At 37.2% G+C, this 16,757-nt stretch overlaps 1 protein-coding gene across 11 annotated transcripts in view; it reads left to right on the top strand.

The window, feature by feature from the left end:
• Positions 1 to 16,757, top strand: part of EHBP1 (EH domain binding protein 1) — a 219,885-nt gene that overhangs the window by 135,617 nt on the left and 67,511 nt on the right. For all 11 annotated transcript variants that reach the window (XM_054062090.1, XM_054062084.1, XM_054062083.1 and 8 more), the window contains 4 exons: positions 4,001 to 4,179; positions 4,797 to 4,845; positions 10,829 to 11,743; positions 13,579 to 13,722. In XM_054062090.1, coding sequence (XP_053918065.1) covers positions 4,001 to 4,179; positions 4,797 to 4,845; positions 10,829 to 11,743; positions 13,579 to 13,722 — 1,287 coding nt within the window. The remainder of the gene's footprint in view (positions 1 to 4,000; positions 4,180 to 4,796; positions 4,846 to 10,828; positions 11,744 to 13,578; positions 13,723 to 16,757) is intronic.

Genomic DNA, 16,757 nt, shown 5'->3' with positions numbered 1-16,757 from the left:
ACTTTTGTTTATTTTATCTTGCATTTTAATGGCTTCCTGATTTTCAGCCTAGGCAGCATTGTAGATTTGGTTGGGGTAAGGGAACATCCCTTTTGTTTTGCTCAGTCACATAACTGAGAGACTGTTGCCTCTACTTGCTTCTTGAAGAACTTAACTTGTTTGTTGGTTGGTTGTAGGTCTCCTCTATTCTGACTTTCACCCCATCTCAATCTCAGTTTCTTCCTCTCTTGCAGTTAATTACCTTTCCTATGTTGTTCTCTCAACCCTTTCCGTCTTTAGGGAGTTGTGTTCATTAATGTAAATATAATATAAAGCTCACACTGTGTAAGTCTTCCACGTAGGTTCCCACAGCTGTTACATACTTCTTCTTACTCCTGTTGGCATCTTTTTCTTTCAGCCTTCAACACTGCCTCTTGCTCTCTTCAAATTCCTCCATCCCCATGCAACCCCTCATCAAGCTGTTGAGATACCCAGACTGAACCCCTGAATCTTCATTGTGTCTGCCCCCCCCAGTCTCATACGAGGACTTGGTTGGTAGCCCCATGTTCCCATCACCAGTTCATGTCTTGATTTTCTTCTCCTGGGCATTGGTGTATGTGTCAGAGGTGAAGCTGAACCCCTTCTTTGCAAACCATCAGTGCATCTGGTTCTGTGTTCCCAAGAGCAGAAAAAATATTATTTAGATATTTTGGAATGTAGAGGTGCAGCCTAATGTTTAAAGTTGTTAATGCAAGGTAATGGTTCAATGGGATAATCTCCCAAGAGGAAAAATTATATACACTACAAAAATGTATTAATTAAGCTTCAAGAACATACCAAAGAAGAATGAAGAGACTTCCTTCTGTTCAATATGAAACAGAGATATCCTGAAGCTAGTGCTGACTCCAGCTGATTAAATCCACCCATGTGATGCTGCATCTAGATCAGAACTAGCATGTGAAAGATTAGCTCTGGTACCTCTGCACTTGCTATGCAGTTAATCCACAGCTGGATAAAAATCGGTTGCATTGGATTCAATAACCTGTTGATCAGTGAGCAGATCTGGCACTGTTGTGGATATCTCATGCTTCTTAGTGGCAATTCCAAATGAGTTCTCAGTGACTTTGGCTTTTGAACCCAAAAAGCCAAGTCATGACTGGTTCAGAAGAATTGTCTAAGCAGTGCTTAAAAGAAATTATGTAGGAAAAAGTTAATTAAATTTTCTTTTCATTTGATGAGTTCCTACCAATCTTTTAGAGCACATATATGCCAGAAATAGGCACTTGGTAGTAAAGGTTTTTGCACTGAACCTGGAGCTAATATGTATAACATGCAGGTGTCAGAAGAAACTGTTTTTCGTAATGATGCTTCACGAAAGAAGTCAAAACTAGTATTAGTTAACCCTTCAGAAGGGATGTCAAGGGCTCTTACACAATTTTGCCGTTACTCATGTATCTCCAATGTGTCTTGAGTTGAATGCTTCTATCGTAGATTAAATAATGATAGCTTTGACTCAGATAGTGAATAAGAGTATAATGTCATCATAATATAAACTTCACCTTTATCCAAAAACTTGGAGTACTAGGTCTGGACAGGAAGCCAAATACAGTTTCTGCTTTATCAGATAGAGAGAACTCTGTAAGTATTTTATGCACATCCTGAATCTTGCATATTGTGGATAAAATACTTTTAGAAAATCTAAAGTAAATGGAGGGACAAACATGGGGGGGAAAAAGCTCCATCCTAAATATAGATTTTCAAGGAATTATAATCTAGATTTTTTTTAAAAAAAAAGATTGTAAATAAAATCCAAAATTTTGCTAAATGTATTGATTTAGTAGCTTTGGACACCTTTTTGTAAAATCTAGTTTTAAATTCGGTTAATCTTCAGTTTGTCAGATGTGTAATTAAGGCATTTGGATGGTAATATTGCCTTAGGCCATTTCTGAGTTAACCAGAAAGTATTTAGGTGGTGTCTGGAACATTTAAGTTCAGCAGCAAGTACTCACTTTATAGTTGACATTTATTATATCTGGTAAGTAGTGCTCTATGGTTTGAAGAAGTAGCTCTGTGCTTTAAAAATTGTTAAAATACCATTTTTCCACATCTTGATAGTGCTATAGAGCTATTTTAATTATTCTCTCCCAGCAGTGTTATTTCCGTACATATAATTCAGATAGGAAATATATTTTAAGTAATGCAGTACCTTGAATTTTGCAGTACCTTGAATTTGGGGTTGTTGGTTTGTTGCTGGTTTTTTCTTGAAGTTGTAAAAAAACAGGAGAACTTGGTCTTAGTTATATCACTCTGAATCCAGAGTAACTGTCTGGCAGCTCTCAGCAATATTTCTTTCTCTGATTAAAATTCTATGCATGTTTGTAATTTTGTAATTCAATGAAGTTTGTAATTTATTGCTGCTTTTTCTTTCCTATTCTGTATATCCCTGTTAAGATGTTAATTCTGTGTATTTAGAGATATTTGTCTCATCATTAATGGATTTGTTCATGCTGATTTGAGTGGTTGAGAGGATTAAAAAAAAAACACAATACTTTTTAGCAAGTTATTTTGTACATATGATCTGATATTTAAAAAAAAATCTCAGCAAGGTACACATTTTGCAGTTTTTAAATGAGTTGGCAGTGCTTCTATCTGATGATGAGGTAGGTGTGTTTATAAAACAACTTTTAAGGGGTAGCTGTCACGCTAAATGAAAAGTCCCTGTCTTGGTTCTGTCCGCGTTCTTCCCCAGAAGCAGTGAAGACATGAATCGGTTGGTGGCTGGCAGCTAATTGCTTAGCACTGACATACTTTAGTCAAGTGGGGGCATCGTTGGTCTTTCACAACTAAGTGAAATGGCCAAAAGGACTTTCATGTTAAACTTTAGTGGCTGTGATACAGTAAATTACTTGCTCTATTTCTATCTTTGTTTGGGAACTCTCTAGCTGTAAGGTCCATAAACAACATGTTTGTTGTGTATATGTGCTCTTAATTATATTGCATTGAAAAAATAAGTGGTTTAGTTGTTTCCCTATAATTCAGACTTTGAATTTATGTCCGTCAAATTCTGTCTAATTACATCTGAGAAATTTTTAAAGTAACAGTATTTTTCTGGTGAAATTAATCCATATTTCTTGAAAACATCAGCTGCAATCAGTAAGTTCTCTCCTGATTTTGAGAAACAGTGAACAGTCTGACAAATGACAAATGCCTGAAATATTTTATTCAATACTAATTCTTGTTTTGTGAAAACAAAAATGTTACTAAAAGTGTCAAAATAATATTTTTGCAAATGGTCATTATTAGCTAATGATAATAGTTAGAAACCACCATCTGATAATAATTTATGGCCAAAATTCCTTTTCCACTTGGGAAAAACTAAAGACTGAAAGAAGCAATTTTGGTGTGGTTGGAAGTGGCTGATAGTAAACACCATGCCGTACTTATCTTTATGCAATCACATGCTCAAACAGAATGAGTGCATCTGAAAACTTTATTCTGGAGCATATACAGGATGAATGAGTTAATCACATGTCGCAGACACTGTGACTTTGATCCCCATGCTGCAATGATAGCTCACAACTCTTAGTAAACTCTGCCCCTGCAATGCCTGACTTTTGATCCACTCACAGCGTTATCTTCATTAAAAGTAAAAGGGTTTGTGGGGGTACTTCTCCGTGGCTGCATTTTGGGAAATCTTTTCAAGGGTGTGTATCATGGGCTGCGCAGGACTGTGCCTTAAATATTTAAGCATGGTGTTTCCGCTAGTACAATTCTTGGCCTGTGTTCTCCTATGTAGATCTGGAATCCTGTGTATCTGCATCCTTTGGAGACAAGTGCCAAGGGCAATGACTGGAGATAATAACTTGCGATTTGTGTCTTTTGCAAGTTATAGTCATTGTAAACTGACAGCTGTGAAGGACCTAAACTCACATCAAAGCGTACAGATTATCTAGTTAGGTCAATTAATGTTAATTCTCATCTTCCATTAAATTCTCTTATCTCTTCTCATTTCTTTTTTCAGCCAAGCCCAATACCAAGTCCTGTTTTGGGGAGAAAGCCAAATGCTAGTCAGTCGCTGCTTGTGTGGTGCAAAGAAGTGACAAAAAACTACAGAGGGGTGAAAATCACCAATTTTACTACATCATGGAGAAACGGTTTATCCTTTTGTGCAATATTGCATCACTTTAGACCAGACCTAATGTAAGTTATATTCTTTGCCTGCATAAGCTCGTACTTAGAGAAATGAGAAACTTAAGTTTACCTAAAAATCAAATCTCTGTTTGTTTCAGGTGTTGAATTGTTTTCACTCTTTTCTTTCAAGAAGAAAACAGATTTATGTATGCTCAAAACTTTATGGCTTCTTTGCTCTCCCTTGTTGCATAAACAATTGTTCCTCCCCTCTCTGTGATTTGTTTTTCTTCTTCTTAATCTTATACAAAGAACTGACTTCAAGATGGTTATGAAAATTGTGCCGTTGTTGAAATGATATGAGAGGAATAAGCTCTTTGTATGCTGACAAGGACGGATTACCTCCTGGTAAATTTGGTTGTCAAGGCTGGCCTCTGGTCCCTGCCTTAACTTCTTTTTTAGATGGAAAGCTTCAGGCAATGAAACATGTAATCGGTGTTTGTTTGTTTATTTATTTATTTATTTATTCCTTTAATTTTCCACACTATTAGTTTTGTTGATTGAATTGCTGTGAAATTGCTAGTTACTGTATGATATTATTGTATGTCAAATTTTTAGATTCAGTTTGTTTTAAAACTGCTGCTTTTATCAAATACTGTACATACCCACTGTGCCATTTTCCCCCTCAGTGACTACAAGTCCCTGAATCCTCAAGATATTAAAGAGAACAACAAGAAGGTAAGAACTGCCAGGAAAAGAAAAAAAAAAAAAAAAAAAAAAGACATTGCTTCAATTTTGGCTTCACTGCAGGTTTTTATTAATTTTGGGAAAGTGTGGTTGTTTTGTAAGGTCACAACTGTGGCTCACAGAAGGTATTCAACCTCCTGCAGTTCAAATCGGATGCAATATTGACTCTAGTTTGTCATGGTCTTTAACATTCACAACAAGTGCAAGGCTGGCATTAGAGTTTAATATTTGTATGGCCTCCGTTAGCTGTGATAGCAGAGAAGAGGGACGGCCAGTCTTCTGTGATCATTCCTCTTATATCTCCAATCAGCCACATAATTAAAAAAAATGAAAAACAAAACTGCTTTTGGATTGTCACGCACAAGATTTTTATTTCTGTTGCTTTAACGGGGCTCTGTGCGTTGTCACAGTTGATGTTGCTTTAATGGTGATTTTTTTTTTAGATGCTTAAAGATGAAATTTTACACTGATTTCTTTACAGTTTGTAGCATTGCACTTAGCAGGTGTTTTAAACCACTCTTTGTATGTTTGTGATGCAACGATGTAAAAAGTTTCTCTGGAATAAGCAGGAACTTCACTTGGGGATCACTGGGAGACTTTTTATTTCTGCTCACTATTTCAGGCATGTTACGAGCTTCAGTTGGACCCCGGGGACATGTTTAGAAATTACAATTTTCGTATGAGTCACTGATAATAAAATTGTTCCTGAAGATCATCTGAAAATTGTTTTTAAGTTGCTGCCTTCTTGATGCTGTGATTTTATTTTCATACTGCTTTAAAAACACTAAATTTATTTGGGATGAGGGTGTGAAAATATACTTTGAATAAATTAATTAGATTCAATATTATATAGCAAATATAACTCAGGAATATTAGGTTGTAGCTATGTGAAATATCTGAAAGTGCTGTATTACAGTTGATTTGGCCAATGATATCTTTTTTCATAGTAATACAGGATCTTATGATGACCTAAGTGGGTTATCTGTGACTTCACAGTGCTTTCTGTGACCATATGGTTTTTTATTTCAAGTTTTGTTGAGCATCTGGGCAAATTAAACCAGATTATAAAAAAAAGAAAGAATAGATTAGTAATTAAAAACGTTAGCAGTACAATCAGTCATCTTTTCCTTATGAAACTGTGATGGCAAATGGTGAACTCTTTAGCCCATCTCTCTAACAGGATGTAGTTCCCAGGACTGAAGAAGTAATGATTGTTGTTATTGTGCCATTTTTTTCTTTCATCACTTTGCAAGCCTTTGCCTGACAGCTACATTGAGTATCTCAGTTGCTTCCTGCAGATTTATTTCCTGGTCTCACACAGTTCTGCCTGATAACCCTGCCTGCCCTTGGTTGGAGTGAATGCAGCACTGGCAACAATGGCTGCCTAGAAATTCCATGCAGATATGTAACACATTTGACAATGATTCCTCCTAACCAATTAAAATAACATCTATGGATGAATAGGACAATTTTCTTTGTCTGAAGCAGCTCTTTTTTTTTTGTCACCGTCTCCCAGGAAAGGTGGTAAGAGATGACTGTGGGCATAGATTAAAGATTAACCCGTAAGAGTATATCTTCTAGAAGACCGTGACCTTTTTTGTATTTTAATAAAAAAAAAGAAATCTTAAAAGACAACTATTTCAGTGCGATTACTGTGTATAATTACACATTGAAATGCACTGTTACAAAAAAGCACATCTTCGAAGTTTCTTTATGATGTACACTAGTCATTTGCCAAATTGGTGCTGCCACTGATGCTGAGTAAAAAAGGGTATTTACGTGTGACATCTGATCTTGGCCAATATGTCAGTGTGTTACATAGTTGGGAAATAGTTGGAATACTGCCTGTGGTGCTTGTGCTGATGGATCCCAATTGATGTCTGTCAATCAGCTTGTCACTGAATTAAAAAAAGAAAAAAGAAAAAACTTCTTCAGGAGATAGATAAATAGGCTTAGTGTCTTGAATATACACGTGTGTATGTATGTACGGTAATTTCCACAATATAATTATATCTCTCAAGAAAAACCAAACCCCAAACAACTACCCTGAATTACATTCGCATGAGTCAAACTTCAAAGATATTTTTGGTGCATAGTGCCTACTGCAAATTCAAATTTCTGCTGGGAGAAAAGAGAAACCAGGATTGTCTTTGAGAAAATTAAAAATGTTACACGGGTACTTTCCCAGCTGATCGAAAGAGTTGTGATTCTACTTAATCCTCATATATATATATGTACACACACAGAGTTGTATTCTACTTAAATCTCATATATATATATATTTATACACACACACACATATATATATATATGTAACTATTCATATAGCCTTCCCAAGAAGGTTAACCAACTGATTTTATTTAGTATGCCCATTTAATTATTAATATATAATAATAAAAAAATGTGTTACAATTACAGCACAGTGCCAGCATAGTGTTTTATCAAGAACAGTAATTTTTCATATTGCTAGGAACATGTCCTGCACTTTAAAAATGTAAGCTACTAAACTACACTTGGCTGGAGCTTGGAGGGGATGAAAGAACAAGAAGTGGAAGGGCACAACAGTATGATTCTAATAATGAACTTCTGGATTTAATTATTTTGTTGTTTAGAGAAGCTTGTTTCATTTGAGGGATTATTGTGTAGAAATAGCAATATATCTTCTGGATGTTCGATTGGCACTTTCAATTTTGCAGAGCTTTTTTTTAACCTTTTCTCACCACTTTTTTTTGACCATTTCTACTAAATCTCTCAATTCATTTGAATCCAAATTATTGTCTAAACAAAATATTCCATTTCACAAGGAAGGAATCCTTTTAAAATATACATTTACACAGAAGAACTCAGAATTACAGGGATAGCATTAAGTCAAAATGGAAAAAAATCCTTACCTTTAAGCGAGCAGCCATAATTTTGTAACAGATGTTGATGCTCGCTTCTACTATTTGATTCCACAAAGTCATAGGCATGTCTTTAATTGTGTGTGTAGGAGTTGCTTGTTGACCTTGGTGGGGTCATGCATATAAACATTTGCCATGGCAAGGCTTAGTTATGTCTCTGTTTAACAAAACGTAATTTGACTTGGAAAACTTAGTCAGTTAATACCACATAACAAACTAGTTATAAACCCTATGTGTTTATAAATGTACTGGAATATCAAGAAGCTCCCAGCTTTCTTAGCAGTGAAGGAGAACCTATCACACCCCCCTGTGTGGACCCATACAGAGCATACTACTGCTATTTTTAGAACTAATGACTGTAAAACATTTGCATGCCAACCTAGATACCTTGTGTACTTTAAAAACAGAGAAGCAAGAATGTTTATTATCCAAAATAAGAAGGAAAGGGGATGGGAAATAAATATCTGGCATGAGTGAGAAACTGTTGTGTTTAGTCCCAAGCATCACCAGAAGAACTAGCAGACAGTAAGAAGTGATTGCGGCTGTATAGAGAAAATCCATCATTCTAAATTCATTGTTCCTTCTGCTGTAGTTTTACCCTCTCTAAACAAGTGCCTTCCTGAACAACTCTGAAACACTGTCCTCAGCTTCATTGAACAGACCCTGAGAGATGTTCCTAGGGTTTCATTTTATTAGCATATAAATAAGAAATTAAGAGTATAAAAGAGTTCAGGTTAAATCGTGTCTATCATCTGCCATGGACAGCTAAGCCCATCCCTAGGTCCTTACATTCTTCAGATGGTAACTCCTACTACCTTCAGTGTGGGGTAATGCGTTATTTATGCCACTGAATCAGCACTGTCCCATTTAATCAAACAATAAATTCTGGTGTTACCTTTGGTCCACAGGACAACATGGCTTTCACACATGGCTTTTTTCTGCAGGCATGTGAGCATTCATCATTCCTGGTACCTGCCACAGCTTGGCCTGCCCACCCTAAACGCTGCACTGCTCTCCTTTAATCCTTATTTCTCTTTGCTCCTCATGTCTGTTCAGTTCCACCTCTCTTTTCTCCCCCTCCTCCGTATCTAGTCAGATCCTCCTCCTCCAGCTCTGTGTCTAAAGACCAGGTAAATGACAGCTGTCCCTCTACTACCATCTGAGTTCCTTCCATTCCCTCCCACCCATCATTTTGTTGCTATTTTACTCCATCTGGAGCTTTGTCTCAGCAAATACAACATTCATGTTCTCCACTTGCTATTCCTATATAGCACAGCTCTGCTTTTATAAATGGCATAACAATCTCTCATAATAAACCTTCCCAAGAAATGATACCCTACAAAGACCAGCAATAATTTTAGGCCAAATCGTTTTGCACAGAGAGAGCCAGGAGGGCTTAAACATAAATTATTCAGATAATTTCTATGTGTAGATAAACTCGCTGAATCATTTGTTATAGAGATAAAAATTATGTTACCAAAAATGCTTTGGCAATTTATACTTGAGAACGAGGGGAAGCATATAAAATTTCAGGAAGATAAATTCCAGCTCTCTTAAACAGAGTTTGAAAAGCAGCTGAAATGAAAACTGTTTGACCTTCAAGTCAAACTCCCGCACATTCTAATGGGCATGAGAGCGCCTCCTTTTCTCAGGGCAGGTAAAATAATTGGATCTTCCAGGAGCCAGCCAGGCCAGATCCACATTCTAACTCACCTTTGAACACTTACCTTTGTGAAAACCAGATGGATTAAAAGATCATTTTTTTTTTCTGATTTCTCTTTTCTTTCCTCTGTTCTTCTAAAACTAGATAAATTAAGGAAATAATGTAAAACTGGGGTAGAAATGAAGCCAGAAATATGTGTTATTGTTTCCTTGTGACAGGACAGATTCTTTCACAGACAGTCTGTCTTAAATTTAGCATCCATTTTTGTTCAACATAGTGTCAGAACAACTGTAAACGTTTTAGACTACTCCAGAAGTGCATGAAAAGGAGCTGCAAAATTGTTGGGGGAGAAGTCACGGTGCTTTAACTGAGCGCATCTAGGCTAACAGGAGGCCTTTTTAAAGGCTTCCTTGAAACACAATATTGTCTTCTAGGGTTAAACCAGGATAGTAATAATTAATTGTAAATTGAGAAACGGCTTTAATTCTTCAAAACTAGAAAAACCTGATGCACCAAGCCCACTTACTTAAAGGGCTAGCAGAAAGGACATAATGTGGACTCACAAAGTGGGAGGCTTACAAACTGTTTAGCTTTTAGAAATGAAAGTGAAGCGGGAATTAAATTCACTCTCTCTTTCTTATAAATTTAACATCAACAAGTGTTTTTAAAATGCATTTGTTTGCTGGATTAATGTGATTTATGTCTTCTATCAAGTAATCTGTGGTGGTGTTCTTTTTGGCTCTCTGGACATAGTTTTTCATCAACACAAATCACTGCAATTACATGACCAGTAGAAAGGAGGTTGATCATGAGTGATAAAGCCCAAGATGGATTAGTGTCGTATGTCTTCTATCTTTGTTACTTATCTAAAAAGCCATCCTTAGCTGCTTTTTTTCTGATCCAACTCTCACACTTTTTTTTTATTTGCTTGTTTCCTGCTACTTGAGCAAGAACCATTTAAGATGCTGGTAGGTTTTCATAGTGCAAACAGAAGGGCTTTTAAGTTGCAGTTTCGTTAACAACTTTTTACTCATGGAAGTAGCATAATTTTTAGTTACCAAAGATTTTAGTATTTTTCAGTATTGAAGTATATTAGAAATATTTTAAGCAATGCTATTTGAGTGTCTTTACTAGTCATGTTCTCACAATTGGCATAGGTGTGAACATACTCTGAGATATCTTGGTGCCATCAGGGAAAAAATTTATGAGTTGGATGTTGGATTGTGGAAGAAGAAATAGTGGCTACTGTAATGAAGCCAGAAGGATGCTAAGTTGAACCCATACTGTTCCTGTAGTACTGTTTATGTTCTAGGCTTGCTTATTTTGGCTGAAAGTTCCACTTGCATTCTTGAAATGTTATGATATGCAAGAAACTGCTGCATTGTAATCTTTATTTTGTCTGTTTCTGAAGGCATACGATGGGTTTGCCAGTTTAGGAATATCACGATTGCTGGAGCCGTCTGACATGGTTTTATTAGCAATACCTGACAAACTGACTGTTATGACCTATCTCTATCAAATACGGGCGCATTTCTGTGGCCAGGAATTAAACGTGGTTCAAATAGAGGAGAACAGTAGTAAAAGCACATATAAAGTGGGTAACTACGAAACAGACACAAACAGTTCTGTCGACCAGGAAAAATTCTATGCAGAGCTGAACGACCTGAACCGGGAGCCCAAGCTGCCACCGCCAGACAGTGGTTTGGCAGACTTTGCTTCTCAGGATGACTCGGTATTTGTAAATGACAGTGGTGTTGGTGAATCTGAGAGCGAGCATCAGACTCCCGATGACCATTTAAGCCCAAGCACAGCTTCCCCTTCTTCTCGCAGGACTCGGAGTGACACGGATCCACAAAAATCCCAGCAGAGCTCTGGAAGGACTTCTGCATCTGAAGACGTTGGGAAGTGTAGCAGTACAGATATAACGCAAACACAGACTGCGTTGGGAAGGAAGAAATTGCTGATAGCTGATGCTTTAGACTTGAGTGACTTGGCACATGTTAGTGATCAAAAAGAGGATGTGTTTCCTACAGTTGCTTCTGAAGATAATGACAAGAAGAGGCACCAGAGCTCAGACAGTACCATTGGTTTCTCAGAGCAAGAAAAGCTGGGACTTATAGGATCCACAGAAAGCACAAGAGCAGATCCTGGTTCACCTGTCACAAGGCCAAGTTTATCACCTACTTCTAAGCTTGGATACTCCTATAACAAGGATGCAGATCTAGCAAAGAAACTGCATGCTTCTCCAAGGCAAACAGAATCTGATTGTGATAATGATGCCAGAATAGCTTTAAATCATGCAGATCAAACTGCAAAAACAGCCCAGGTAAGAAGTTTAAACTTCCTGTATCCTTGTGAGTCAGGATGGAGATGCCTTTCAAGTTTTTTCCCTATGTTTGTAATTTGTGTTATATCTTCGATATAAATGGCAAGGTGTGTGGTATATTGTTATTATGGGACAATAAATACTTCAGCTGAAAGTAGGTGATGCTGGGAGAAAAGCCATTACATGAAAAATTCATTTATTGGAATTGTCTTACTGATAATCTTTCCAATCTTTCTCCAATTAAAGGAATAACATTGTATTCTCTACCAGCTCCAAGATATCTTTGTGCCCACTTACCTTGCATGTTTGTTGTGGGGCTGAAAGTTGGTTATATAAATGCTGAGTATTATCGGTAAATAGTATCATCACAAAAATATGTAAAAAATACTATCAGTCCTGTTTACAAAAATGCCAAATCATGCTTATAATTTTGCCCCCCCCCACCCCCCGAAGATCATCTTGTTTGGCTTTGTTTGGCTTTGTGCCATTAGCTCTGATAAGACAAGAATACAGCTAGTCTTTTGGTAGCATGGATCGCTTCAAATGTTTTTAGTTTTTTGCTGAGTAATCACCATAAGGACTCATTTTATTTTATTGCAAAAGAAGCAGGTCATAGAATCATATAATCATGGAATGGTTTGAGTTGGTAGGAACCTTAAAGATTGTCTAATTCCAACCCCTCTGCAGTGGGCAAGGACACCTCCCGCTACATCAAGCTGCTTAAGGCCCCATCCAACCTGGCCTTGAATACCTCTAGGGATGGGGCAACCACAACTTCTCTGGGCAACCTGTTCCGGTGGGGACAGTGGCCGAATATTCTTTCCATAGCCAGCTCGTTTCTTTCCTTTAGTCAGTGACTAAGTCTCATGAAGTTTCTCTTTGTCATCATCTTTGTGTACTGCACAAGAAACAATTTGGCCCATGCAGAATATTAAAGCAGAGGGAGACAGAATGTCTTCTCTACCAATATTTTCACATGCAAGGGTGTGATAAGCCAAGAAAAAGGGAGAGATTGCTTTAAAAATCGTACTCTGTTGTGAATTGTCTTTGCATTTGCAAATGGTAATAACATCTCAGATGCGAGCCTCAGTCTAAGCATTGAACACTCAATTGTTGCTTAGTCAGCCATCCCAATTTCCCTGTGGATGTTGCAGGAATACAATCTGCAAGATCTGTCCCAGCTCGTGTAGACACCCAGAGACACATTTTCTCAGGTCTTCACGGTTGATCTTGACTAAGAAGTCTGCGGGTTGGGAGTATATAGGCATGGGGACTCATGTTGCTGGTGCAGAAGCCCCCTTCTGTCATTTCTACTCTGCGATGTAGTTGGTCATGTGTATGAAGAAGGGACTTCCTTGTGGGTATTTATAAATGAAGCAGAAGCAGATATTTTTGCTCGTTTTTGCCATGTACCCAGCCCCTTTGTGTTCAATTTAAGTTATAAATGAGCAATATCCACATAAGTAGCCAATGAAACGTTACATTTGCATACATATTAAAGTAAATAAGTAAACATACAGCACATTTTCCAAGAAGCCAATTATTTTTTTCCACAGTTGCAGTTTAAAGGCATTAAATGTTGATAGAAATTAAATTCTAAGGGGATGAGAGAGAACTCCTATTTACATTATAAAGGCCTACAACTTTTTTTTTAATTTTACGTTTTGATCATCTTTACTTTTAATTTCTATAGAATGCTCTGTCACCTCATAAAGCTGTAATCCATGTGATTCCTGACCTTTATTATACATAAAGGCTTCTGGCTATTAACTACTATATAAATGTTAAGTGCCCTGAGACTGCCTTGCAGTTAATTATATTTCTTTATTTTTAAGCAACGAATGTTGTCAAGACAGGAAGAACTTAAAGAACGAGCAAGAGTTCTGCTGGAGCAAGCAAGAAGAGATGCAGCTTTAAAGGCAGGGAATAAGCAACTAACCAATACAATCATCCCAGCCCGTAATAAGCAGCTGAATGATGTAAGAAATATTGGCCAGTATGGCAGTTTGCATAGTTAAAATTTATTGCACGTGCATATGCTTTTGTGGGGGACATGTCCTTGCAGAATATTTCTTTTCCACGAGGAATCTTCCAGTGCTCTGGTGTGTCATATACCCTTAGTTCACTTTTGAAACCTGTTTCTCCCACTGATGTGACCAACAGAAAGATGCCTTAGACTTCGCTGAAAGCAGAGGTCTGGGAGCACCTTCTTTGATTGACGCTGCAGTTTCTAATGGGGCAAGAAGTAAAAGTTACTTATTAAATGATAGCGAAGTAATTTATGCAATTTTTTTATTGCTTCTTTTTTTTCAGTTTATGTAAATGCATTCCCTAAGCCTGTGATGTCAGCTGCTTGCTGCTTCATAAGTGCTGTTACAATGAATGAAGCTGCCTGTTACAGTCTTGTAAAAGATTTGATGGAATGATTCCTTTTTATCACCAAAGTTGATTATGCTGGTGAGATGGGAAAGTGGAGCTGGGGAACAAGCTCCAGTGTTGAAGCAGTTATGGCTGCACCTCCAGTGGATTCTGTGGTGACCTGGAAGGATGCATACTCTCTGGAGATGAAAGCTAATTAATATTTATGCAAACCTTCACAGTGTGGATTTTGTGATTCTAACTATTGGGTATTGGAGACTGCACTGGCAGCTGAGAATGTAAATGTAACTGAAAACTAGTGATACAGAGAAAAGCTTGATTCTGTACTGATTCACATTTTTCAGAAGCTGATCCTGAGGGGCAGATTCTGGTTTTACGTAAATGAGATCATACACTCAGAAAATGAAGACAGTTATTTATGTGCCTTTTTTCATTCTCTTAACTGTCTTGGATCCATGCTGTACTTTTTTTTTTTTTTCCCATAACAATTCCTCTGCCAAAACTGAAACTTCTTTTTTCTTCAAATGCATCCATATATGCAGGCAAGTCTCATTTGTAGAATGATAACATAATGTTATATAAGCAATTTTTCTATTACTTTGTATTTAAGTCTTTCCTGGGAAGTACACTTCAGTAGAAATTTCACTTTGGTTTTTTTTTAATTAATTTTTCATAAAGCAAACAGCGTTAGGGGAAGGGTACTACAGGCAACTACTCAGACAGGAACAACTGTAGTTAAAGTTGCGTAGCATTTTTCTATTACAAGCTTCTATTTTCAGAAGTTTTACAACTTTGCTAGTATTTCATTGTTTGAGGTGAAATTTTCCCTGACAGATCTGTGCCTCAAGGTAATATTTTTTGTTTATTATTACTTTAAAAAAAATGTTTAAAAGCTTCTTTATGTTAGGTTGGATAAAGCATTGTTTTATTTGTGTTAAAAAACGTCTTATGGGACGAGAGTCCCATTCCCTTGAAAAGTCTGTGCAAACCGAAGTTGTGTTAACCGCACAATCTCATCAGAACGCCTTTAAGTTTAGAAGAGTTGGTGTCAGTAAAAATCGCATGGGCACAGCAAGCAAGACCATCTTTTACCTTCACCATTGCTCCCCTAAGGATCAAGGCCCATTGTGATGCAGATCACAGTATAGGGAAGCAAAACTTTCTCTTTTAGACTCAGAACTCCTGCTAATGAAATCCAAGGAGGAAAAGGAGCTACTGCATTGGCATGCAGAGGAGAGATGCCCTGAGCAGTTGGCAAGGAGGTAGATAGCCATATGAAGTTAGACAAAAATGGGGACTGTGTCTAGGCCATGAAAACCAACTGAAGGATTGGAGATGGGGACAGAGTTTTCAGGGTGAGAGTCAGGATTGCATAGTTCAGGCAGCCGGATTACCCTTGAGACCTTGCTCCATTTAGTGCAGATGCTAAGAAATTAATTAGAAGCCTGCAGAAAAGGGTCTTCTAGGGCTGCTCTGCAGACCCAAAGTTTCTTGCTGCCTCTGTCAGAAGCTCTTTACAATGTTGGGAAGATACCATCAACCCAACATATTCAAGGTGATGGATTCCTTGATATCCGATTTCCAACCCAAGATTCTTGGGCACCAACTTGTGGAAGTTTGGAATGCACACAGCTGTAGCCAAGTCAAGAGAACCTGCACATTCTGAGCATACAGGTGATGAGCACTCTTGACTTGAGTGCTGGTAACATGAGGATAACAAAAGCTCCTCGGTGCAGAAGGGCACTGTGGAGATGTGATTTAGAAACTCTTAGATATGATAGTGAAGAGTGACACAAATAATCCTGGAGAAATAATAATTTAGTCTTAGAGAAAAGTTTAAACAGTGTAGGGTAGACAGTGAATGAGGAGGGTAAAGTGAGATATTGAACAGTTGTTCATTCACTGAATGTTGCCATGGACACTGAAAAAGACAAATATCCTGTAGGGAAGAAAAAGTATGAGTTATGCAGTTAACGACTATATGATATAAGGACCAGTGCAAGGTTGTGCAGGTAGTGTAATTTCAACGTTTTCTAACTTTTGAGTGCTTGACTTACCAAGCTCAACATTCTCCTAATGGGTTTCTGTGGGAAACATGTGTTGTGAAAGGAGGCTGCCTTTAATCATGGCTAGTAAAATATTCTTATGTCATATACTAGGTGGAGTTGATATATATAATAGTATGTAATACATAAAGCTGTATGTAACATATACATATGGTATACATATATTATAAATGTTTGTGTTCTGAGTAAAGATATATGTATGCATCAATATATCTAAATATAAGATAAAATACATAGGTTTCTGTTTTTCTTTAATGTGTTCGATCTTCATAGAGATTTCTATTTGATGTAGTTGTGCTAGTTTACTACAGGTCATTGCTTACTGGGTTGTTAGAAAATAGTGCAAACTTATTTCTAGTCTGTTTTCTGGTCATTAAGGTTAATAATAAGAACTTTGACTCAAAGCAATGTTGTATATGTCTGTGCGGTGATGTGTAGTGGTGTATTATCCAAATGAGAGTTATGATAATGCGAATCAGCATTTAGTAGTATGAACTGGACTAGGCTGCGTTGATTTGAGGATGGATTGAGAGGGATTCAAAAGAAAATGGTTTATAATAGGAAGATCT

This window comes from Cuculus canorus, chromosome 3 (genome assembly GCF_017976375.1).
Source record: "Cuculus canorus isolate bCucCan1 chromosome 3, bCucCan1.pri, whole genome shotgun sequence".
NCBI classification, from domain to species: Eukaryota; Metazoa; Chordata; class Aves; order Cuculiformes; family Cuculidae; genus Cuculus; species Cuculus canorus.
Note: the sequence above shows the minus strand (reverse complement) of the source record. Positions and strands in the feature narration are given on the sequence as shown.